This window comes from Lactuca saligna, chromosome 7, assembly GCF_052625555.1.
Source record: "Lactuca saligna cultivar CGN05327 chromosome 7, ASM5262555v1, whole genome shotgun sequence".
Lineage (NCBI taxonomy): Eukaryota > Viridiplantae > Streptophyta > Magnoliopsida > Asterales > Asteraceae > Lactuca > Lactuca saligna.
Genome location: NC_136423.1, coordinates 181,650,011 through 181,672,493, shown reverse-complemented (window position 1 = coordinate 181,672,493; position 22,483 = coordinate 181,650,011). Strand labels below are relative to the sequence as shown.

Below are 22,483 nucleotides of genomic sequence, written 5' to 3'. Positions count from 1 at the left end.
GTTTTATAAACTGACATCAGGTCATCGTTTCTTAGTATTAAACTTTTCAAAGGTTTTTATAAAACTTCTTTTATGCTTTTATATTGTAAAATGTTTGCCTTATTATGTATAATTATATAAATAATGTTTAAAGGACTTAGGACGGTCAGATCACTTTATTTCCTTTTCCTCGTTGGGATGTGGCCTTGGGGGATCGGTTGCTCGTCCGAATGTCGTCTAAATATTAATTATATATCATGTATACATATATATGTATAAAGGTTCCATTAGTCAGTTCAGTACCTTTGGGCAGCAAAGGTATACTTCCGGATATACTCGTACAGTATTAGTAACTATAATAGGTGTAGTTAGGAGATACTATTTAACATTCCAAGTACAAGGAATCACACAAGAGTCAGTTCATTCATGAGTCTATATTAATACATTACATGTGACATGAATACGTTTACATAGATACGCTTACATGAATACGTTTACATAGATACGCTTACATGAATATGTTTACATAGATACGCTTACATGAATACGTTTACAAAGATACGCTTACATGAATATGATTACATAGATACGCTTACATGATTACACTTACAATACACGATAACAGAGCTAACATAACAAGGTGCTATAACATGGAACAAGTACAGGATCTAACTATACCAATGAATCACTTTGCATTGTGATTATTATATTGGGTATACATGATCATAGTAATGTGGATGTTCACGGCTTGTAGAAATGCAGGTTCATGTTTGGTTCCCAGAATCTCCTGATAGAGAGCATATAGTACGGGTTCTAGCCATCACATTATACCTTAACCCTCAATTAAGGAAAATTAGTACAAAGTAGTCACTTATTACAAATACTACAGTACTTACACTTTGCATACGATAATTGCAAACGGATTAATAATCTGGGTAATATATTATTAATACCTTTACCATGTGCCACATTCACATAATCAATGAGGTAGAAAATAATATCAATAGGCGTACAATCTAGTCTTGGTAGAAGACTACTTTTAAACCAGTCTAGTCTTGGTAGAAAGCTACTTTGAAAACAGTATAGTCTTGGTAGAAGGCTACTTTCAAAACAGTTAGGTCTTGGTAGAAGACTACTTTTTATACAAATAAGAATCATAGGGATTTGCTAGGGTGTTCAAACGCTTTCAACTACTTTCAAACAGTTCATACTTATACAGACTTTTCCAAATGATTACAAGTCTTTACTTTTTAGTTTTACAAATCAAAGACACGTTAATACTTATGAGTTCACCAGCTTTATTGCTGATACTCGCTTTCAAAATAACTTGTTTTCTTAGGTCACAAATAGACAGGTAAGACGACCAGGTTTTGTGAAGACGGAGAAATCAAGACTCCTCTTTTATTTTGATTATTCATTTTGTTGTCTTATACTATGAAAGAACACACTCGTAATTAAAATTATAGTATTAATGCAATGGATGATGTTGTTGCTTGTTTACTACTTCACATTATTGTGATACATTACATGACGTCCTCCGCCCCAGAACATTTCCGCCGTTCCTGGCTTTGGGGTGTGACAAAAATCTTGCATGGGATCCAAGTTCCCCAAAACAAGCTCACGTGCACCACCGTGTGTGTAACATCCGGTTTCGAGAAGTTTCTTGTTTCAGGAATATGGTCAATAAATGGGTCAAGTAGAGACTTTTGGCGTTCAAAGGAATAGAGTAGACCCATTTGGATATGGGTATTTTGCGTTAGGTGATCCAAGCTTACAGTTCGTGTTTTAGAATCAAAAGGGGTAAAGCGGGAAAAGTGACGGTTCGAACCCCTTTTCTTGAATTAAGGATCTTAGTTCGATGTACTTTAAGTAAAATATAATTAGATAGGATTGTGGGATGTTCAATATCTTTTTGTACATCAAAAGAACATTGAAAACAGAGTTGGGGCAAAGAATTTTTGATCGTTTGAAGTTAGGATGTGAATGGGAATTGGTGTGTATATTGGGTGTACATGTCATGTATGTTGGGCGGACATCATTAAATATGACATGGTTATCCTTGAGTACGCTAGGCGTATGTAACATCCATAAAATTCATGAAAATTTAAAACTTTTTCAAGCATTCAAAAACCATTATTTATTACAAAATGTTTTGAAAATAGTTTCATATCAGACTATCCTAGAAATCAAAATGATAAAATATGAGGAGGTGCATGATCATGCCTTCGTCTTCCCATGATCATCTGAAGCACTTGAAACAAAATCCAAACTATAAGCCTGAAGCTTAGTGAGTTCCCCTAAAATACCAACACCATACAATCATAACAAGTAAACAAACATCATACATAATGAGCCATCAAACTGACTGGACCGCCTCACAAGGCAATCATCCTATATGGACCGCTCTTCGAGCCATCAACAAGTCTGGACCGCCTCGCGGGCCTTCAGCCTATCCGGACCGCTCTCGGGCCTTTGGGCTGACTAGTACGCCCTTACCGGTTCTACAGTCTATCCAGGCCGCCTTGGGTATGTTGGCCTAAAGCATAAAGTAGAGACCGCCTCTACCCATCCCCAATCACAATCAAAAAATAAATATCAAATGCTAGCATATACAATAGTCAGACCGATCTAACAGATCACTAATCATACCATCATCCTATATACCATGATATCGAGCTAACATGCCACTAACATAGCATCATCCTACGTACCGGGATACCGACCTTATAGGTCATTAACATAGCATCATCCTATATACCAGGATACCGACCTAACAGGTCACTACACATATCAACATGCAATAAACCCGGATACAAATATGAAAAGGGCCAGCACTGGTGCCTTCGACCCTGTTAGTATAGTGTGGACAACTCACCTCACACTGCTGAAGTCCTGCGGATAAACTCTAGCTGCTAGATGACAGATTCTCAAACTGTCAACATCAAAACAACACCCAATTAATAATTGGGTTCCAACCCATAACCATAAGTCCATGCTTGGGGTAAAAGACTACTTTACCCCCAACCTAGCTTGATTCAATCCCAAGGCTCAAGCTCACACTCCAAAGGCCCAAAAAGTCAAACAATGGTCCAAATCCCAACATATGGCCCAATTTTCCAAATTGGGCCCAAACCCCTCACATGGTCTTACCTAAAGGCGCAACCATTTATGATAGTCCAAACACTTGGCATTCTAATGGTCCAATATCTCATAAACATCAAGGCCCAATTATGGCCCACCTATGGCCTAATTATCCAAATTGGGGCCAAGACTTTCCAATGGGCTTTATCCTAAATCCCAATTCAAATATTCTAGTCCATATAATTGTTCTTGGATGGCCCATCAATTGCCCAATCACCACAGCCCAACAAAAGGTCCAACTTAAATTAGGGTTTTCACATAAAATGACGATTAGGGTTAAGTGTTCTTACTTAACCCATTAAGGACTTAATGCATTAACTCCATCATCTTACTAGGTAAATCATATGGTGTGATCAAGTGTAATTCGTAATTCAATTCCAATGGCCCAAAATGTGGGTCCCGATAAGTCCAAAAGCCTTTTGTGGATAACCAACAAAACGACACTTCTCAGATCTGGCTTCAAGTTTATCTTGGGATTTGTGTCAAAAAAAGCCTCATACCCTATACCTTAATATGGTTAAGTGTAGGAAACAAATCTCATGGTGCCTTTGAAACCTTCTTAGTTGGAACAAGGTTTAAGATATGGGTAGTTGTTTCAAGTTCATAACCCCAAAACATGATTGTTAATGAAGTCTGACTCATCATAGACCGAACCATGTTTAACAAAGTTTTATTTCTCTTTTCAGTAACACCATTAATGTAACGCCCTTGAGTTGGGGATAGACGTTTTAGGGATAATTGTTATAATAATACATTTTAACTAAAATCCTTGAATATTATAATTTTTCTTCTTATGTGTTATAAAATATATAAATATTTCTTTATTGTATACTCGTTATATGGACAAATATTATTGGTATATAGTATTTGTATAAATCTTTTTACAAACTTATCAAAGAGCGATAAAATAACTTTTATAATTAAAGAATTCTTTAGGATTTATCATCTTAACGAAAGTTTTAATAGTCATGATTACAAACCTATGAGTATAAAGTATGCCCAAATCTAATTACATATGAAGAAGTTATGATTTTTCAAAGTTTCATGTTCAACCCAATACAACAATGTGTGTCATAAAATATGAAACGTATATCATTTTCTTGTTAGCCAAAACAATCTAAACGAAAGTTGATGTTCTTGCCAATAGGAATCTATCGATATAAAGAACATCGAGAACAGAGTTCATATGAAGGTGATATGAATTTCGCAAAGTCTTTTACAAATATATTCCTTATAGACAGTAACATAAAAATAGAATATGAATTAGCTGAGGAAGTCCAAAGTAAAGTTTTAGTACCGGTCGGTATGAAATCGGGGATATAAAGAACACTGAAAATGAAGATCGTATGCGAAAGATTTGATTTTTCGAATTTTACATGGTTTACCTGTTTATGACAATGCGACACCAACCACATCGTGCAGCATGTCACACCAGGAGAGAACCCTTTCCGCTAATTCCAAGGTGCAACATGCCTAAGACAAGGGCATGGTACGCCCTCCCAATAGACCTCCTATAAATAGAGCTCGAACACTTCCTCATTCTTTGCTCATCTTCTCTCAATTTTCTCTCAAATCACTCTTGAACCTCTGGGATCCGATAAAATGAAGTATTCGGAGTCAAAGTTCTGCCCGTGGCTTTTCGAACTTTCGCTAGATAACATGTAATTTGAGTTATACTTAATATGATTTAAGTTTAACTTATATTTATGTTCGTAGTCGTTATTATGGACCTTTAGATAATATTTTCCAGTAATTTTAGTCATAATATTGATCGATCTACTTACAGGAGTGATGTCTACGCTACCTCCAAAGTGATCTTATCTGGTCATTCCTTATTTGATAGAGCTCGGTATGCTTTGGGATTATTGAAAACCCAATAAATGATTAATATAACCTTATAAATATGAACAAATATTGAAGCCTAGTAATATTCATATTTAGGTTGTTTAAAATGGAAAAGTTTAAGTGTTAGTTGAGGAGCTAACTTTCCTATGGATCTTCCGCCTTAATCAATTCAAAGTAAGTTAAATAAATGTGTAATAATCATACAAGGAATGTATGTCAGTTTGGAATAGAGAGAAGATTTGGTTTTTTCCACTACTACATGCCTAGGTGTGGGCTACGACAAGTCATCTACCACAGTAAGATCGGGACCACTGACTATTCTAGACACTCTCATGGAACAATAGCAGACTCGTTACCTATAGGTATAAATGAATCATAAAATCCATGAGAAAGGATTGTGTTTTCATTCGGGTACTCCATCCTCCTCATGGTTGTCGTTTTTGGACTTATGCTCACCAAGGAATCCCTTAATTGTGTAGTCAAACAGTTGCTTTAAATGATTCATCAGGTAAGTTGATTCTTTGAGATGATCGTTGATTAGGATTCGTGAGAATTGACTGTGTGGGATATGCTTGGGTACTTGTATTAGATATCTTAGTTGGTTTATGAATCCATAGTGTTTGGTAATATTTAGTTTTGCAAGTTTATTTTATTATGGATTATTATCATAATAATTTCGTGGGATTGAAAATCCTATATATTTCACCAGGTTTTCCAGCCTTACCCACTAAATATGTATGCATCAAAGATATCAGTGTTAAGGTTGTTGGAATTTGAATAGGATTTTGAGTGATTTAAGATAAGATCTGTAATAGTATTCTGGAAAATAGGGGATGTCACAGTTGGTATCAGAGTATTAGTTTAAGTAAACTGGGAATTTTCAGATATTTTAGACTTAAACTTAAAGTGCTAAGAGCAGATGGTGAGGTGTGTATCCAATATATTTTAGGTTGTATTCCTAAATTGATATTATAGACACAAGCACTAGAATAATTTAGAGTATATAACTTATTTTCTATTATGTGTTGATAGATTTATTTTATAGTATACCTTATGAGAGATTCATTATATGTTGATATATGCTAAATGATATGTAGTATAACATGTCTTAGTTTTTTTCCTTAGGTATCCTACCTAGATTGTTATTACTTGAAAAGATTTAAGGTATGTTGCCAACCTTTATTTGGAAAAAAGATTTTTTATGTGTACAAGATTCTAAACATAAAATTAGTGTATTAGAATTTGCATGTAACTTTTTAGGGATGATAAAAGGACATACGATAGTTAACATCGGTAACTTCTTAAAGAGAAAACAATATTAGTACATTTCATGAGATAATAGACCGATGGCGTTATCATAAACAACCAAGAACCAAGAGGACTCCATGAGTTGTAATATGGACAGATTAAAGCAGTCACGACTTACAATGGAAGAACTAAAGATGGTGATAAATACTTCAACGTGTCACACCCCCGGACGACGGGGAAATGTCGGGTCGTGTGATGTTAGAATGTTCGATCACAGTTATTAAGTATACATTGATCAATACAATAATATGACATACATATCAAATATTTCATTACCGAAAACAAGGGTTACATTAGATCGAATGAATTGAACATTAGCCTTACATAATAAAACATATTACAAGTCTATATCCACGCATCTTGATCTCGTTTGATGCAAGCTTCCATCCTTCGATTTCATAGGAATACATGCGATTTTGAAAACATCAATATAACGTTGGTGAGTTCATAGGTTTTGATTTTTTAGAACTTGAAAATACTTTTTATACATAACTTTGTTAAGTTGTATAAGTATCTTTAACTTTCAATGTTGGAGTACCTTTTATTATAAAATAGCATTCTACAATTTAGGTAATTATGTCTTTATAATCTCTTTTAGTGTTCATTTTAGGTTAACAGGATATCGTCCTATTCAACCTATGTAATTGTTTACTTAGGGTAGGGTAATAGGATATTGTCCCATTGAACCTATTCAGTCATTTTAGTATTTTAATTTACATTATCGGGGTACTTTTAACTCATAAGTAGTATTCTAGTCATTTATAGTTACTATAGTTTTCATCCTTTATCTGTTGTTCATGGTACAATTTGTACAATAAATGTTCCCCTATCAAATGTTCATAGTATAAGTATCATATATATATATATATATATATGTGTGTGTGTGTGTGTGTGTATATGTATACTACTTATTCCTTTTTTAATTGTATGTATGTATACTCTTACTGCTTTCAAGGCGTTCCCCTATTGATAGTTTCATTAATTAAGGTTGGTCGAATAATGTTACAGTGAGTTCCCATAATCGAGATCTTGACTTGATATTTTCCCCGTATAATGCTTTATCAGACGTCGTAGTAGATTAGAAATTTATTCATGTTGGGATTGTAGCTATCAACCACATGTGGGGGTGTCAGCCATGTATAGATCAATACATATCTTTCCCGCTAACTTAAGATTTAACGATTATACGTCGGCTTCTCAGCTAGAATTAATTAGTTAATTGATGAATAGTTGTCTCGTTAACATTTGTTTTGTTAATCTTTATAGTATACTTTGTTTCTATTACCTTTTTTCCATTACTTTTCTTACATAGTAATATTTATCTTATATAATTATAAAAGTTTAGTTGTTTTAAATGGAAATTCAGGCAGGGTAATGACTAGGTACAATACAATCTGAGAGATTTAGCCATAGTAACGGCTAGGTATAATATTATTCGAGAGATTTGACCATAATAACGGCTAGGTATAACATTATTCGAGAGATTTGGCCATAATAGCGGCTAGATAAAATATTATCTTTAAAATTTGGGCAGAGTAACTACCAGGCATAATATTTCCCTACGATTTTGTGTAGCATTACAAGGGTTGTCTACTCGAAAAGTCCCAAACTTTTTTCAAAAGTTTCAATAAAGTCCTAAAAGTTTTTTTTAATAGAAAAGTCTCAAATTTGGATGTTTTGCCTAAATTAACGAAAAAGTCATTTTTTATATTTGAATAGCAAATGATAGATTATATGATTTTTCAAAATATTTGGATTTTTCTGTTCAAAAAAAAAAACTTTTAGGACTTTATTGAAACTTTTGAAAAAGTTTGAGACTTTTTTGTAGATAACCCACATTACAACTAGGCAGAATATTATTCACAACATTTAGGCAGAGTAACTAGTAGGCAAAATTTTATCCTGATGATTTGATTTTATAACAAATTAAGATGTAATAATTAGCGATAATTTATAGAAATCAATAATTTGTTATGTAGCATGTATCACCCCCCCCCCCCTTCTCTAAATATGAGAAAAGCTTTGAAAAGGGGGTCGTGCAACTCACCCTTGAAGTGTGCTTTATACCTTGATTGCTTCCACTTAAACACCCGAGGCTTACTAGGCTCAAAAGAGGGAAATTCCTCTTAGAAATCAAGAGAAAGATAGGGGGAATGTTGTGTGAAAGTGGCTAGGGATCGACTACGTATTTATAGGCTCAAAAATTTCAAGGCACATCACGCCTTTGCGATGTTGCTCCAGTCTTTTCTCTTGAGCCCACGATTAAACGATTCAATCTTGAATTTTTTTCTTATCTTTGGAAAGAGAACAAATGTCATACTCACAATCATCACTTCTAACATCCAAGGAACGAATATGGGCAAAACTTTTAATTTTTTCAGTTTTGAAAACTTCCAACATGTCATAAAGTTCCATTAAATTCATGTCGAGATTTCTTATATGGAAGCTCGTTATGAACTCACGATATGAATTTGAAGCGAGTAAAGAACCAAATCAATGGTTTGCTCCTTTGGAAAATCAACAATCATGTTACCCAACTTGTCATTGTATGATTTCATCTAATGAACATGCGTACATACAGATGTTCCTACTTGGTGTCTAGATGTTAATAAGGCTTACATGTTTTCAAATCTTTCTAGACTCATAAGAAAGGTTGTAGAAATCACTACTCGGTACCTGTTTGGTTAACTGTCAAATAGTGAGTACTCGGGACTCGAGAGCACTTAGGGAGTCCTCGGATGTGGTAATTCATGTTCAATTTTTTAGAGAAATTATATATGTCAAAATCATAATTTTATTGAAATACATAATAAAATTAGATACATGTGAATACACAAAAACTAAAAAACACATAATGGTCTCACTTTGTGAATAATTACTGAAATTTTAAGATATAAATGTAGTAATAATCACATGTATGTGTGTTAAATAATAAATCATTAAGTATATTATACATATTAATCATCGAGTTAGCCGAGTTTTACTACACCACTCACTTCAATAAGGGGCCGATCGATGGTACCTATGGTTACCCAAAATCTGAAGTTTAGTCCCCATGGTTTAAAAACCTCATAGATGGTCCCTGTGTTTTCAAAACTTTTGATGTTTGGTCCTTTTTGCTAACTCTGTTAAGTTTGTCCATTAACTAAAGGGTATTTTCATCATTTCACAACCACAGGGACCATTTATGATGTTTTCTCGTATTTTTTTTTTTAAAAAGAAAAATTAAACATAATTAAATATATAAAGTGTCTCTCTCTCTCTCTCTCGCTCTCTCTCTCTCTCGCTCCCTCTCTTTCTCTCTCTCTCTCTCTCTCTCTCTCTCTCTCTCTCTCGTTGACCTCAAGAACCAGCGAGATCTTTATAACTCTTCATCCCCATGATGCCTTCTAATCACCAACACCATATCGAAAAACCCATCATTCATCTAAAATGTTCTGAAGCGCAAAAACACAATATACTCCACCTTTCCTTCCTTTGTTCTTGTTCTGAAACAAGCAACTCAAACCGCCATCACCATAGGAGACTGTTGCCTCAAACCTGCTGTAACAACGTAAAATTTAAGACAAATTTTCACATTTTAAAACACATTTCCAAACACATTCATTAATAAAATCTCATTGTATCATATCATTGTTCACAAAACATTTCCCAAGATCAAATCATAATAAACTCCACGGATGTGTGTACAGATCATGCCGACACCTTCCCGCGATCATCACTGGTACCTGAAACACATATCACAAAACACTATAAGCATAAAGCTTAGTGAGTTCCCCAAAATACCACACATAACACATACTAGCCACTCGAGGCTATAACTCTGTGGGCCCTTGGGCCCTAACTCTGTGGACCCTCTGGTCCTAGCTTTGTGAACCTTCCGGTTCTAACTCATATACACTCTAATATACACATGGCATAAATCACATAGAAATAATGTAGTGCAACACATCACATAAATAGCATACAATAACTTTGTCACATAACTCTAATTACCACTCAAGGTAAAGTATAGTGAGAAGACTCACCTCAGATGTCTCGGTAAATCCCTGACTCGGTAGCAGTATAGTCTAGCCTCTACCTAATCACATAAAGTAAGATACTCTCATAATTATAACTCTCAAGACTAGACCCAACCCTCTCTTAGCATCCTCATATGGGTAAAAGACCATTTTACCCCTCTTTTGACTCAAAGACCCCATTATTGACCAATCCCTAAAAGTCAACAAAGTCAACGGTCAAACTTTGACCTGACTCGTCGAGTGCACTTGGGCGACTCGGCGAGTCTACACATGAACTCTACTCCTTTGATTCTCTTTTGACTCACCGAGTCACTCACTTAACTCGGCGGGTCACTCTCTAGATTCACAGTCTCGGGACAACTCGACTCGACTCGTCGAGTCTGTTCATGGACTCGGCGAGTCCAAACCATGCTCACTTCCAATGGCTTCCTCAGGTCAGATCTAATGCTCTACTCAATAGATCTATCCTTTCTAGTCCTAATAAACACGTAAAATTTGAAGCTTGATGCCCATGCAAAGGCTCCAAGGTTCTATTTGAAGAAATGACCTCTAATATGGCATCCTACGTTCATATTCACCATCAATCCACATAAAGCTAAAAGGAGTAAGGTCTCTGGACCTCTATGGATCCAGATCCAAGACTATAAGATGAAAAGGAACCATATACTTGATCAAAACCATCTGCCAAAGGGTCTAGAAAACCCTAACTTTATGAACAATCACCAAAACAGAAGATGGATCGAGATTATACCTCAAATAAGCACTCCTGAGCTCAGAATTCCTCTAAATAGCACCTCCTTCAGCCTCCTCTTGATCTTGATCACCTTCTTCTTGCTAAACCATTGATAGAAAGATCAAATATGGCATCTCCTCCTCACAAACAATTTAGCTCACTTAGGGTTTCTCTCAAGGGACTGGTAGCCGCAATGGGAGGCTATGAGTGCCCTTAAATAGGCTCCAAAACCCGGGATTTAGGGTTTCAATTGCCAGCGCAGACTCGGCGAGTCATATGCCCGACTCGTCGAGTCTGGTCGCGAAGATTCGCAGAAACTTCCTCACCTACTCGACGAGTTGTGGCACCAACTCGTCGAGTCCTTCCTTTTCCTTGAATAAATAAATACAATTAAATCATACCCAAAACTCTGGATGTTACACCTGCAACTAGATTGGAAAACCCACCATTCATCGAATTTGGAAAATCCTCCGATCTAAAACCCTCAAACAATAGAAACAAACACGAAGAAACTATAGATCAAGCCTATAAAAAGGAAATCGATGACATCATGGTGAAAGGGGAGAAGTGGATATAAGGTATGGGATATGGGTGTCAGCTTCGATTTCGTTTTCAGAGAGAGGCATATTAAAGAGGTGTAATTGATTCCTCCATCTTCTTTCGCTCTTATTCATTGGCATCATGGTGACATTGATTTAGATGGACAAAATGATGATGATCTCCGTTCTTCCTACTTTACAGGGCGTCAATTTGATTTTTTGGGATTTTTATGGTTTGTTTTTGGGATTATCATCAGGTTTTATTTTTGGGATATTCATTATGTTTCTAGAACCCTAAGTAATTGATTTCAATAAGCTGAAAAAAGAGACGTTGAAAATTAAAACAGAGATTGTATTTCTTGTGTAATAAATGGCCGAATGTCTTTGTTTTCTAGGGTAAATCAACACTAATCCATTTTTGTAAGAGTAAAAAATCTGGAAATAAGGAGCATATACTCATTCTTGAACCATACATCAAAAGTGGGGAGATTTATGGTGTTACAGATTTTGGTGCTTGTGTTTATACGAGAGAGAGAGAGAGAGGAGAGAGAGAGAGAGAGAGATAGCTTTTATATATATTTAATTATGTTTTTTTTTAAATACGAGGAAACATCATAAATGGTCCCTGTGGTTGTGAAATAACAAAAATACCTTTCAGTTAACAGACAAACTTAACGGAGTTAGCAAAAAGGACCAAACATCAAAAGTTTTGAAAACACAGGGACCATCTATGAGGTTTTTAAACCACAGGGACTAAACTTCATATTTTGGGTAACCAGAAGGACCATTTATGATGTTTTTTTTTTGTTATTGTCAACTATTCTAGGATTTCCTAAGCATGCATGATGTTATGAGAGTATGGTTGGCACGAGAATTAAGGAGTTGCTTAGATGTTGTTCACATATGTAGATTTACCTTTGTGCAATGCTAATATGACAACAAATAACTTATAGTTTTGACCTTTGGACAAAAAATCCAAATTTTCTTTCATTGACAATTAGGTTATCCATTAAGTACATATTATAACAATGGTATTTTTGTTTATTTACAAATACCTTTATTGAGTGGGACAAAAATATCATATTTTTGTCCAATGACAAATGGTGTTTTTGTAAAATACACTTACTAACAATTAACAAGGGCATTTTGTGATTTGATGTCATGACTGTTAGAGAAACTATTTATCATGTTATATTTCTTTATTATTTTCTTATTGGCTTTTATTTCCTCATGTAGTTTAATATTATTTTTTTAAATGTTATTAGTAATGAGAATTATTATTATTTATTCTATTTTTTTGCTTGAAAATTTTATAATTCTTAACCCTTTTTACTATTCGGATAGCATTTTAAATTTTCGTTTGAAGTACCAAATTAGAAGTTGCTAGGTTGTGCAAGTTGTGAATTTTAATGGGGCTCAAGAAAACAAACGATAAAGTGAATTATATTGGATTTTCATGGAAACTCATCAGGCAAAATACTAGATATCTGCTTAAGGTCAATTATCTGAGAGATCTCTGCATTTTGGAGCACTCTTGCCAATCAAATGGATACCCTTCTTGAGGTATGGTTGATTTTTTTTTTAAGGGAGAAGATGATGTTTAGGGTAATTTTTTTTACTTGGATTCAACTAATACTCATACTCTCAATTATTATCTTTTTGTTTCTTACTTGTAATCATTATTTTTATGATTTTGTTTCTTCTTTTGGTTTCTACTTTTAGACTCGATTACACAAAGTACTCAAACGATTCTTTCTTCTTCGAACACAGACAAGGTACTCTAGCTATTGTTTATTCTAACTTCTTAGTTTTCTTACTATTCTGACTTCTAACTTCTGAGTTTTTTTAGTTTTCTTTTTGAAATCATATTTTTTATTTTCAGGGTTCAAATGGTGGTGGTCAAGGGAAAGAAAGGAAATAATGTATTTAAGATTCTGGTAAAATGTTATGAAGCTACTTAAGGATTCTACCATCAAATATCAAAAGTACTATCTAGAAAGAAAAATGTAAAAGAGTCAGACAAGCAAAAAACCTATCTGAAGCTATTTTTCCATTAGATTAACTTAGCTTCATTTAATTTTTCCTTCATTTTGGGTTCTAATAGTCGGATTAGATTTTTCATAATACAATGATATTTGACTTGGTGTTTGTATGTAGGTGGACAGATTTTTTAATCATAACTTATATCCATTTACACCTCCTCTCATGGTCATGTTGGTTTTACTGCTTTTCTCATCTATTAGGTACTCTTTTATCCTTTATGCTTGAACTAATATCCGTTTAAAGGAATTTATATCTAAAACTCGTATATTCAGATTTGAGAGAGGAGAAAAACATTATGAGAAAACAATTCTTACAACTCTTCATGTAGTACAAGGCCCTCCTTCGATCATTAGAAAAATCACCTGGTTGGTAGTGAAATGTGGGTTTTTCTATTTCCCTCTTTTTAAAGGTAATGCTTTGAAACAATGAAATGGAAGCAAAGGGTAAAATGGCAAAACGGACTTTATTTTATCTCATTATGTAATTGGAGGTTGATATGGTAAATTGCATATTTGTTTCTTGACCATTACAGACCAATTAATTGAGATTTTAATAACTAAAAATAATTAATCTAAATATTAGATTACTTTTTAGTCATTTTAGTAAATAACTTCTCATTAAATTATAATCACGTGATTAATTACGATCAATGATCTAGAGTTTTTCCTACATTCTCATTTCCAAAAGTGAAGTTGATGTATCATATAAAGGCCTGATAAATGTTTTTGATTGCAAGAAATAAAGAAAGAGCAAGAAGGTCATTTGGATTTAAGTAAGGTTTCATTTCGTAAAATATGGCTTATTTTGAAAGGGGGATTTATTCATTTTATGTATTGTATTTTGCTAATTTTGGTTAAACATACAGTTTCTGTTATTTTCATTCTTGGGTATTATGAAATTTCTTTTCTGAGTTTTATAAAAATAATACCATTCATTGTAGTACATTTCACTATCTTGCAAAGGTTTTCCATTTTTTCTTATTGTTATGTTTGTATTATTTTCATTCTTGGGTATTATGAAATTTATTTTCTGAGTTTTATGAAAATAATATCATTCATTTTAGTACATTTCACTCTGTTGCAAAAGTTTGCATTTTTTTTCTTATTGTTATGTTTGTATTATTTTCATTCTTGGGTATTATAAAATTTCTATTCTGAGTTTTATGAAAATAATACCATTCATTGTAGTACATTTCACTATGTTGCAAAGGTTTTCCATTTTTTATTAATATTATGTTTGTATTATATACAAATGTATTGCAGAAAGCACATTGGATCTGATGTCCATGTATATTCTTATCTTGTATGTATATCACACATGCACATTGTATACACTTTTAGTTTATAATATATGATTTGTTCATGTTTTTTATTGAGCTACAAATATCAAGCTTTACTTTATATGTGTACATTGTTTGATTATTAACATTTTTTAGTAAATTACATGAAATACTCAACTTTATATGAATGATTTATGATATAGCTATAATTGTGTAGATTTGTCATAGACAATGTTATAAGTGGAACAAATGAAAGTAGGATGCCATAAAAGAAAATAAAAACAGTTCATCTCTTAGCAATGTAAATTTTTTTTTATCATCTTTATTACATTTCTTTTACCGAATCCATTTTTTCAAAAACATCATGTTGTAATTGAAGTACTGTAATATGAAAAGTAAAAATGAGGTGCCATATAAACAAATAAATGAAGATACATTGTTTTTTACTTGAAAGTTTATGTTTTTTTTATTAGAAGGGTAATATAGTCATTAATTTGCAACAAGAGCCGCAATGTTATAAAAAACGTAGATATAGACCATAATTGCAAGAGAGCATATTATGTTGTATTGTTGTTTAACACTTTCCTATACATATTCTTTTTACAACGTATGCATCTTTGCGTAAGAAATGCATTTTCTTACTTAGCTAATGATGTCATGTTGCAATGCTTGATCACAACTTGGTATGATATAAAAGAAACCAACAATTCACCAACTTTAGGGAATGCATGTATCTTTTTCTTTTAACAACTAACAGGTGTTTGCATGATCAAACCATTATTGGTACAGATGATAGATGTTATATCGAGAACAAATAAAAGTAAGATGTTATTAAAAAGAAAGTAAAATTTATATATTTTTTACATCGATCAACCAGCTACTGGTCGGGTATAACGTTAGTTAAGCTGGGAAAGATAACTCACGTATGGGGGGTTGGGATTAATAGGGTTTTTTATTTATATATTTTTATGCTAATATTAGTTAAAGAAATATAAAATAAAATAAAGAAGGGTATAAAAGTGTTTTTAGATGGACCTTTAGAAAGAGACCAACCACGAATTGAAACCATATATATTTTTCTTGAGAACAAAAATATTAAGGAATAAACTTGATATTGTGAAAAAACTAAGGACCATAAGATTTGTACTTAACAAATAACCCTCTGGACTTGTGAAATTTTACACTTGCCCTCTCGACTTACACAATTTTACACTTAAAGCCCGTAATCCCTCCCGTCAATGAAAGTTTATACGTTTCACGTTAAATTATAGATTTGCGATTGTTAATTAATTAATAATATTTAAAACCCTAATATCATGAACCCTACCGATTGACTAGTGTTTGTACTTTGTACGATCGATTACATAACGTTATCATTATCGTACCCCGGATTTGTTGCCACCAAATTGCGTCAAAATGGGTGGCTCTCCAAATAATCACAAGCGATAAATCAACCACGTGGATACTAAATTAGGTAACGAAAACATTCAAACCACAAAATCAAAACCGATGAACATCATTTTTTAACTTATAACCTACTCTAATTTAAAAAATAAATAAAAACATTAACAAAGAAATAAACTTAATCTACAAACAATAAACATGTTCCCGACAAGATTATTTTATCTTCATATTTTAACCAAAAACAACACAACAACCCACGTCTTATTTTCAAATATAATTTTCTATTTTCTTTTCATCATATTTCATATTATATATAACAAAAAGAAATATTAACCATTCCAATTATAATAATCAACCATGTGTTCAATTCATCTAAATAAAAGAAAAGCCAAAATACACAAACTCTAAAGTATTAAATAACCTAAAATGGCATCTTTTATTACAAATGAACATACCACATTACACACACACACACTTATGCTATATGCATCATTTTCTAATACCGCTTATCATATCCCTGCGACGGCTGCTGATCCCAGACCGGCACAAAACCTAGGACACACCAAAAAAAAAACACCTGTAAGTAAGTACCCGGGCCCACAATTCAAAACGAAAAAGAAAACAAAAACAAATCAAGTCTTCTGATATGACACGACAGAACAAACTGTACTGCATCTGACATGCCTTGGACTTGGACAAAGATTGCAATTTTCTGTCCCACCCAAAAACTGGCTACCGATCTTTCGTCTGTGCGAAAAGACGTGAATGCCCTCCTCGTTATGAACACATAGCAACGGTTTTTTCAAGTAGATAAATAAAATAAAATTACCAATAAATTAAAGTTGTGGCATACTTATCGGTATTTCTCCCAATGACATATATATGGACTCATCGTCACCAAGAATCCCCTGAAATAACCATACATATATTTACCCCATACAAACAACTTGCTTAGATTATTTTACCAATAATAACAATGTACTTACAACTCTACTCATAAAAGCAACATACTTTACACATAAGTACATTGCTATTATAGGTAATAAAAAAAAAAAAAAAAAAAAAAGTACATTGAAAATATTGGTAGATAGGGTAAAGTAAAATTGCTAAAAAATGAGTCATATAACATACCTCTTCATTTTGGAGACTAATCTCATTATGCATAGAATTAACACCAGATGAAACATTAGAATTAGGAATATCAGCCTCAAGCAACTCTGATATCATAAGCCCATAACCATCTTGTGGCATGTCACTAACTCTCTGCATGCTATCTGGAAAGCTTTCAAGATCTGTAAATATAGCTTCCTCCCTGTGTAATTGAAAAGATCTTATGTTTAGTTATATGATTAAATTAAATTCCATTTTGTAAAAATATTTAACATAAAAAATCGACTTACCTCCGTTCTGAGTTATTGAAATCTTTATCGTCTTGTACAGAATCACAATCCAAATCAATGATTTCAACTTCTTTCCCATCAGCTCCCCGCCTTGTATTAGTCATCGACAAGTCAAAGTCAACAGTCACTGGCTCTTGTTTTGTTTGACTGATTGTTGGAAAGGAGATGACTTTATTGGTATCATGATTATTCTCGTTTACTTCAGAGCCTCCCATTAAATTGAGGTCACAAATCTTGAAAGAAGACAAAGAACTAGGAAAAAGTTGCTTCTCTTCTGCATAATCATCTGTTTGAGTGTTTGGAGAAACCCAATCTTTAAGCTTCTTGGATCCTTCTGTGTTATCATTGATTTGGAGTGATCGTTTCTCACCTCTACCCAATAAATCAGAGCTGCATCTAGCATATCCATGGTGTTCTTCACTTGATTCTTGTTCAGAAATGGAGGATCTTTGAGGGAAAGATTGTGATCTTGTGCATACCCCATGTCCAAATTTGTACTTTTCATCTTCTTCAATCTTCATTTCATCGTTTAATTCTTGATTTTTGTTCTCGGGTTCTCCAGAATTCTGGGTTTTGTCAACCGGGTCACTTTTTGAGCCCTTAATGGAAGAACGTGTTCTTGTGGGTACTTTGTTAAACCTGATGAGTGTTAGCAGATCACTAGTGCTGCTATTGTTATTGTTTGCAGTATTGTTGTTATTCTCTTCTTTAACGATAGGTTTCTCTGAATCTTGGTTACTATCATCTGTAATCACCTCTTCTGTACTCATGTTAGGGTTCTTCGAGTCATCAACAATCACCTGATCTGAATTTGGAGTCTTGATGCTTGGATTATCATCAGGGGATTGGTTTTGTTGTTGGTTCTCAATTGTTGTCTCTATGTTAGCAGGATTGTGATTTTTTGATTCTAAATCACCAGAGACTGATTTTTGGTCCTCACTGGTACCATCTTTTCCAGATCTTTGTTCTTCCATGGATCCAGAAAAGGAATCACCCTCTCCTTGTTTATCTGAAGAACCTTTAACCTTTTCAGACCATGAAGAACTTCGGTTAATTTCATGATTATATTCAAACGCAGGGTTTTTGAAAGATCCCGTTGTTTTCCTAGCCCTAATTCCATCTCGTGAACCGGTTGCACCGCTGTAATCGTCGGAAAGCCTTCTCCGACTAGTAGTAGTACCGGAAACGGCATCAGAAACGCCGTCGGCACCACCGATCTGACTCTTCAGATTACTATTTTGCCATTTGGCATTAAGCGAATTTTGTGGAAGTAAACCTTTTGAAACTAGATACTCGGTTGCTAATTTCCCAGCTTCTAAGAAGATATCAATCCTGCGAGGTGGAGGAGGCTGACCCCTGCCAAAACCACTCCGATTGTAATTTCGGTAACCCGAACCACCGGCAGCTACGCCACCAGCACTGCCGCCGATTCCCATAGGATTAGACCTATATCCATTTGCAGGATTACGATGCCTCTGCATAGCTACTAATTTGAATTATCTGATTATGTTGCCCTATAAAAGGGGAAAACGAGATTGGCTACGCTTGGCAATTTGTAGTCAACTGAATCCCTGCCGAGAAAATCAACATAAACATGTACGTATACAAGTTAATTAAGTATACAAACACATAAACGAATTCAATTACTAAAGCAAAATTAGTAAAATGGCATGGATCTTGGATCGTCTGGAGAAATTAACCCAAATAGAGTGATAGATTGAGAGACATAAAGCTGACTTCTTTGGAAACAAATTACCAGTAGGAGTGTATTCATTGACGTACCTGTGCTGGTGGATGAATTTAGGGGAAACGATTTTTGCTGGTGGAATTATTATGAAGTTATTACTACGTGGGTCCTAATTGAGGGTCCGGTGGAGGCCCGTCGGTGGATTACGGCGGCGTTAATGAATTATAAAGGTGATGAACTAACTTTGACGGTGGTGAAAACGAGGGGTGAAGCTCCGATCGCCATTGACACGGCGGAGAGAGAAAGAAGCCATCAAGAAAATGTGTTCTGGTCGGAAGTTTTAATAGGAGGCTTTTTTACAGAGATTGAAATCGGAAAATGGTCAAAAAAATCAAAATGAATATAGATTTTTAAGAGGGTCAATAATGAATAATCTATAATCAAATAAGCACATTGAGCTTAACAATGGGCTAATATTTGGGCTTCATATTGGGTTGATGACGTAAGATACTTCATATGACCCAAAGTCCCAAAGTATTTTAGTTTCATATTAAAGGGTTAATGTCATAAAAACCATCAAGTTTTCAGGGTTTTATCGGTTTTGCTCAAAGTTGAAATTTATATCCGTTTTTACCCAAACATTTTTGAAAAATGTTCGGTTTTACCCTTTTACCGGTGATAACAGGTTTTCCAGGTTACCATTATATTAAATTCGCAAAAAAACCCTTAAGTTTACCGTTTTTTTGCGTTTTTACCCTTACGTTTATAATTTTTTTTACACTTTTACCCTAAGTTTATTTTTTCATAATATACATATTCATATGATTTTTCTGCTTGAATACGTATAATATGAAAAAAAAATATACATAGGGAAAAAGTGTAAAAAAAATTATAAACTTAAGGGTAAAAACGTAAAAAAAATTGTAAACTTAAGGGTTTTTTTGCGAAGTTAATATAATAGTAATTTGTTATCACCGGTAAAAGGGTAAAACCGAACATTTTTTGGAAAATGTTACGGTAAAAACGGACATAAAATTCAACTTTGGGCAAAACCGACAAAACCCTAAGAACTTGAGGGTTTTTATAATATTAGCCCTATATTAAATGATAAGGTGTTTGGTTTTTCATAAACAAAAAGTCTACAACACATTATATCTACTACAAACCGTTGGATTAAAGAGATAGATCAAATACCTATATTCCGTAAAAGTAAAAATAAAAAAAATTAAAAAAAAAAAAAACTGTTTGTTTTTTAATAACTACATACTGCTAAAATAAACTTAAATTTAAATAAACTGATTTTTTAAACTTAAAAGAATTTTTCAATATTAAAATTTAGATTGTTTTAGTTTTACAACACTAAAATGGTTCATTAAATCAAAATTTCTTTCAATTTCAAGTCATTTAAGAGATTTCACATTAGAATCATACAGGTCTTTTGTTTTTGGTCAATATTTTCTATATGTAACATCAGTTCCAAGTATACTTTCCTTTGTGTTTTGTCATTTAAAGATTTAAATTTTGGAGTTTTGGTTTGTCACAACGTGGTGGGGGAAAGCACCATGGCATGGCCTCATCCGTAAGAATGTGCATTCATTTTGAGTACCATGGCATGGCAGCGTATTGGCCACGATGTGGTGGCCGCCTGCATGTAAAACCTTAATTTTCAGGATTAGTGCCCTTATGTAAGGAATGTGATGGATAGGGTTTGCACGCCCTCAGCCTCCATCACATCTCTTTTATTCCAAACAAACCCTAGTCTCCATGTTTAAGTACCTGAAGCTTAAGTGGTATTTTTTGGTGTCTTGAAGGAGAAGAAGGTGTTCCTTGAACATAGATCCAGCAAACAAGTTCCCTTACCACCTCATTACACATATTTTGGACCATTGTAAGTCCTCAAACTCTAAGATTTGTGTATTGTTCTTCTAGATCTAGGGTTTTATGACTCATTTCTCCAAGTTTGGAAAATTTTGGATGGATGGACTCCATAAAGTTGGCAGCTTTATTGATCCTTGAGGTCTGTTTGAGGTTTAGTGTTCCACATATGAATAATGGTTGACTTTTGGTTCCATGAATGAGGTTTTTGTTGGGTTAGGTGTTTAAGCCAATAACTAAATTGGTATATACTTGAACTATTGACAAATTCCTTTTGGGTTACCCTCAAACCTAGTGTAACATACACGTCTTGAAATTGTGTTTTAAGTAAATAATAATATGAAATATTATGTGAATTTGAATGTTGAGTTCTAATAGATAGTTTTTACTAGAAATGAAGTAAAACTAAGTTTAGAATCACTCATAAAATATTGGAAGTCTTATGAGATTCCAATTAAAAGTCAAATAGTGAAATATAGCAAAAATATAAAATTTGAAATAAATAAAATTTTATTATTGAAAGTTGTTGATAATCTCGTTAGAAACATTTAGGTGAAAACTTCATCGACATCCGAGTTATAACGAAGAAATTATGACCAATCGAAGATCCGAGGCAAAACCGGCACGGCGCCTAATGACGTAAAAAGTGAGTTTTTAATAAACTACTTTTTAGCCTTACTAATCTAAATGAAAGTCGTAGTATTCGTTAAACCGAAAAGTTCGATAAAAAGAACATCAAAATCTGACTTCGTATGAGGAAGTTATGATTTTTCGGAGTTTCAACTTAGCAGTAGATAGCTAAAAACTCGAATTTTAGATCGAGTGTTTTTTAGCCGACACAACCTAAATGAGAACGGAAGGTCTCGTCATTAGTAGTACAACGGTAAAAAGTCTGACAAAAACGGACGTCGGATGAAGAAGTTATGAATTTTTAACGGATTTTCCTGTCCCGGCCTGTTAAAAATAATAATATTACAATTAAATTCAAAATCAGCCGACGAAGTCTAAACAAAAGTTGTAGAGCATAAATTTCTCTATGCGTGCATATAAAGAACATCAAAAACGGAGCTCGTATACAAAAGTTATGGATTTTAGAAGTTTGGGTCACATTTTCCGAGAAAATTCGCATGAATAGTAACGGCCACGTCCCACGTCACCCTTGTCCGGAGTTCGACCCGTGTCCGACGACGATGCACTTTGTAGCCGAGATCCAACGCGTGTGCACCTC

The 22,483-nt window shown here is 33.8% G+C and overlaps 1 protein-coding gene and 1 long non-coding RNA gene across 3 annotated transcripts; one reads left to right on the top strand and one right to left on the bottom strand.

Annotated features, from left to right (window-relative positions):
• Window positions 1–12,945: 12,945 nt before the first annotated feature.
• On the top strand, window positions 12,946–14,094 carry LOC145003798 (uncharacterized). The gene is made up of 4 exons (XR_013662163.1): window positions 12,946–13,130; window positions 13,290–13,342; window positions 13,450–13,504; window positions 13,725–14,094. It is a non-coding gene; the product is annotated as an uncharacterized LOC145003798 (long non-coding RNA).
• Window positions 14,095–16,620: 2,526 nt separating this feature from the next.
• LOC145004708 (uncharacterized protein At4g26450) lies at window positions 16,621–19,766 on the bottom strand. Of its 2 annotated transcripts, none has more exons than XM_078963686.1 (5): window positions 19,476–19,766; window positions 17,694–19,264; window positions 17,425–17,605; window positions 17,147–17,201; window positions 16,621–16,845 (listed from the first exon to the last, which is right to left on the bottom strand). In XM_078963686.1, the coding sequence occupies exons 2-5, from the start codon at window positions 19,172–19,174 to the stop codon at window positions 16,790–16,792; spliced, it is 1,773 nt and encodes a 590-aa protein (XP_078819812.1). In that variant the 5' UTR covers window positions 19,175–19,264; window positions 19,476–19,766; the 3' UTR covers window positions 16,621–16,789. The 2 variants fall into 2 exon arrangements, with proteins under 2 accessions (XP_078819812.1, XP_078819813.1); XM_078963687.1 differs by having other exon boundaries at window positions 17,123–17,201; window positions 19,476–19,765.
• Between the last annotated feature and the right edge of the window lie 2,717 nt (window positions 19,767–22,483).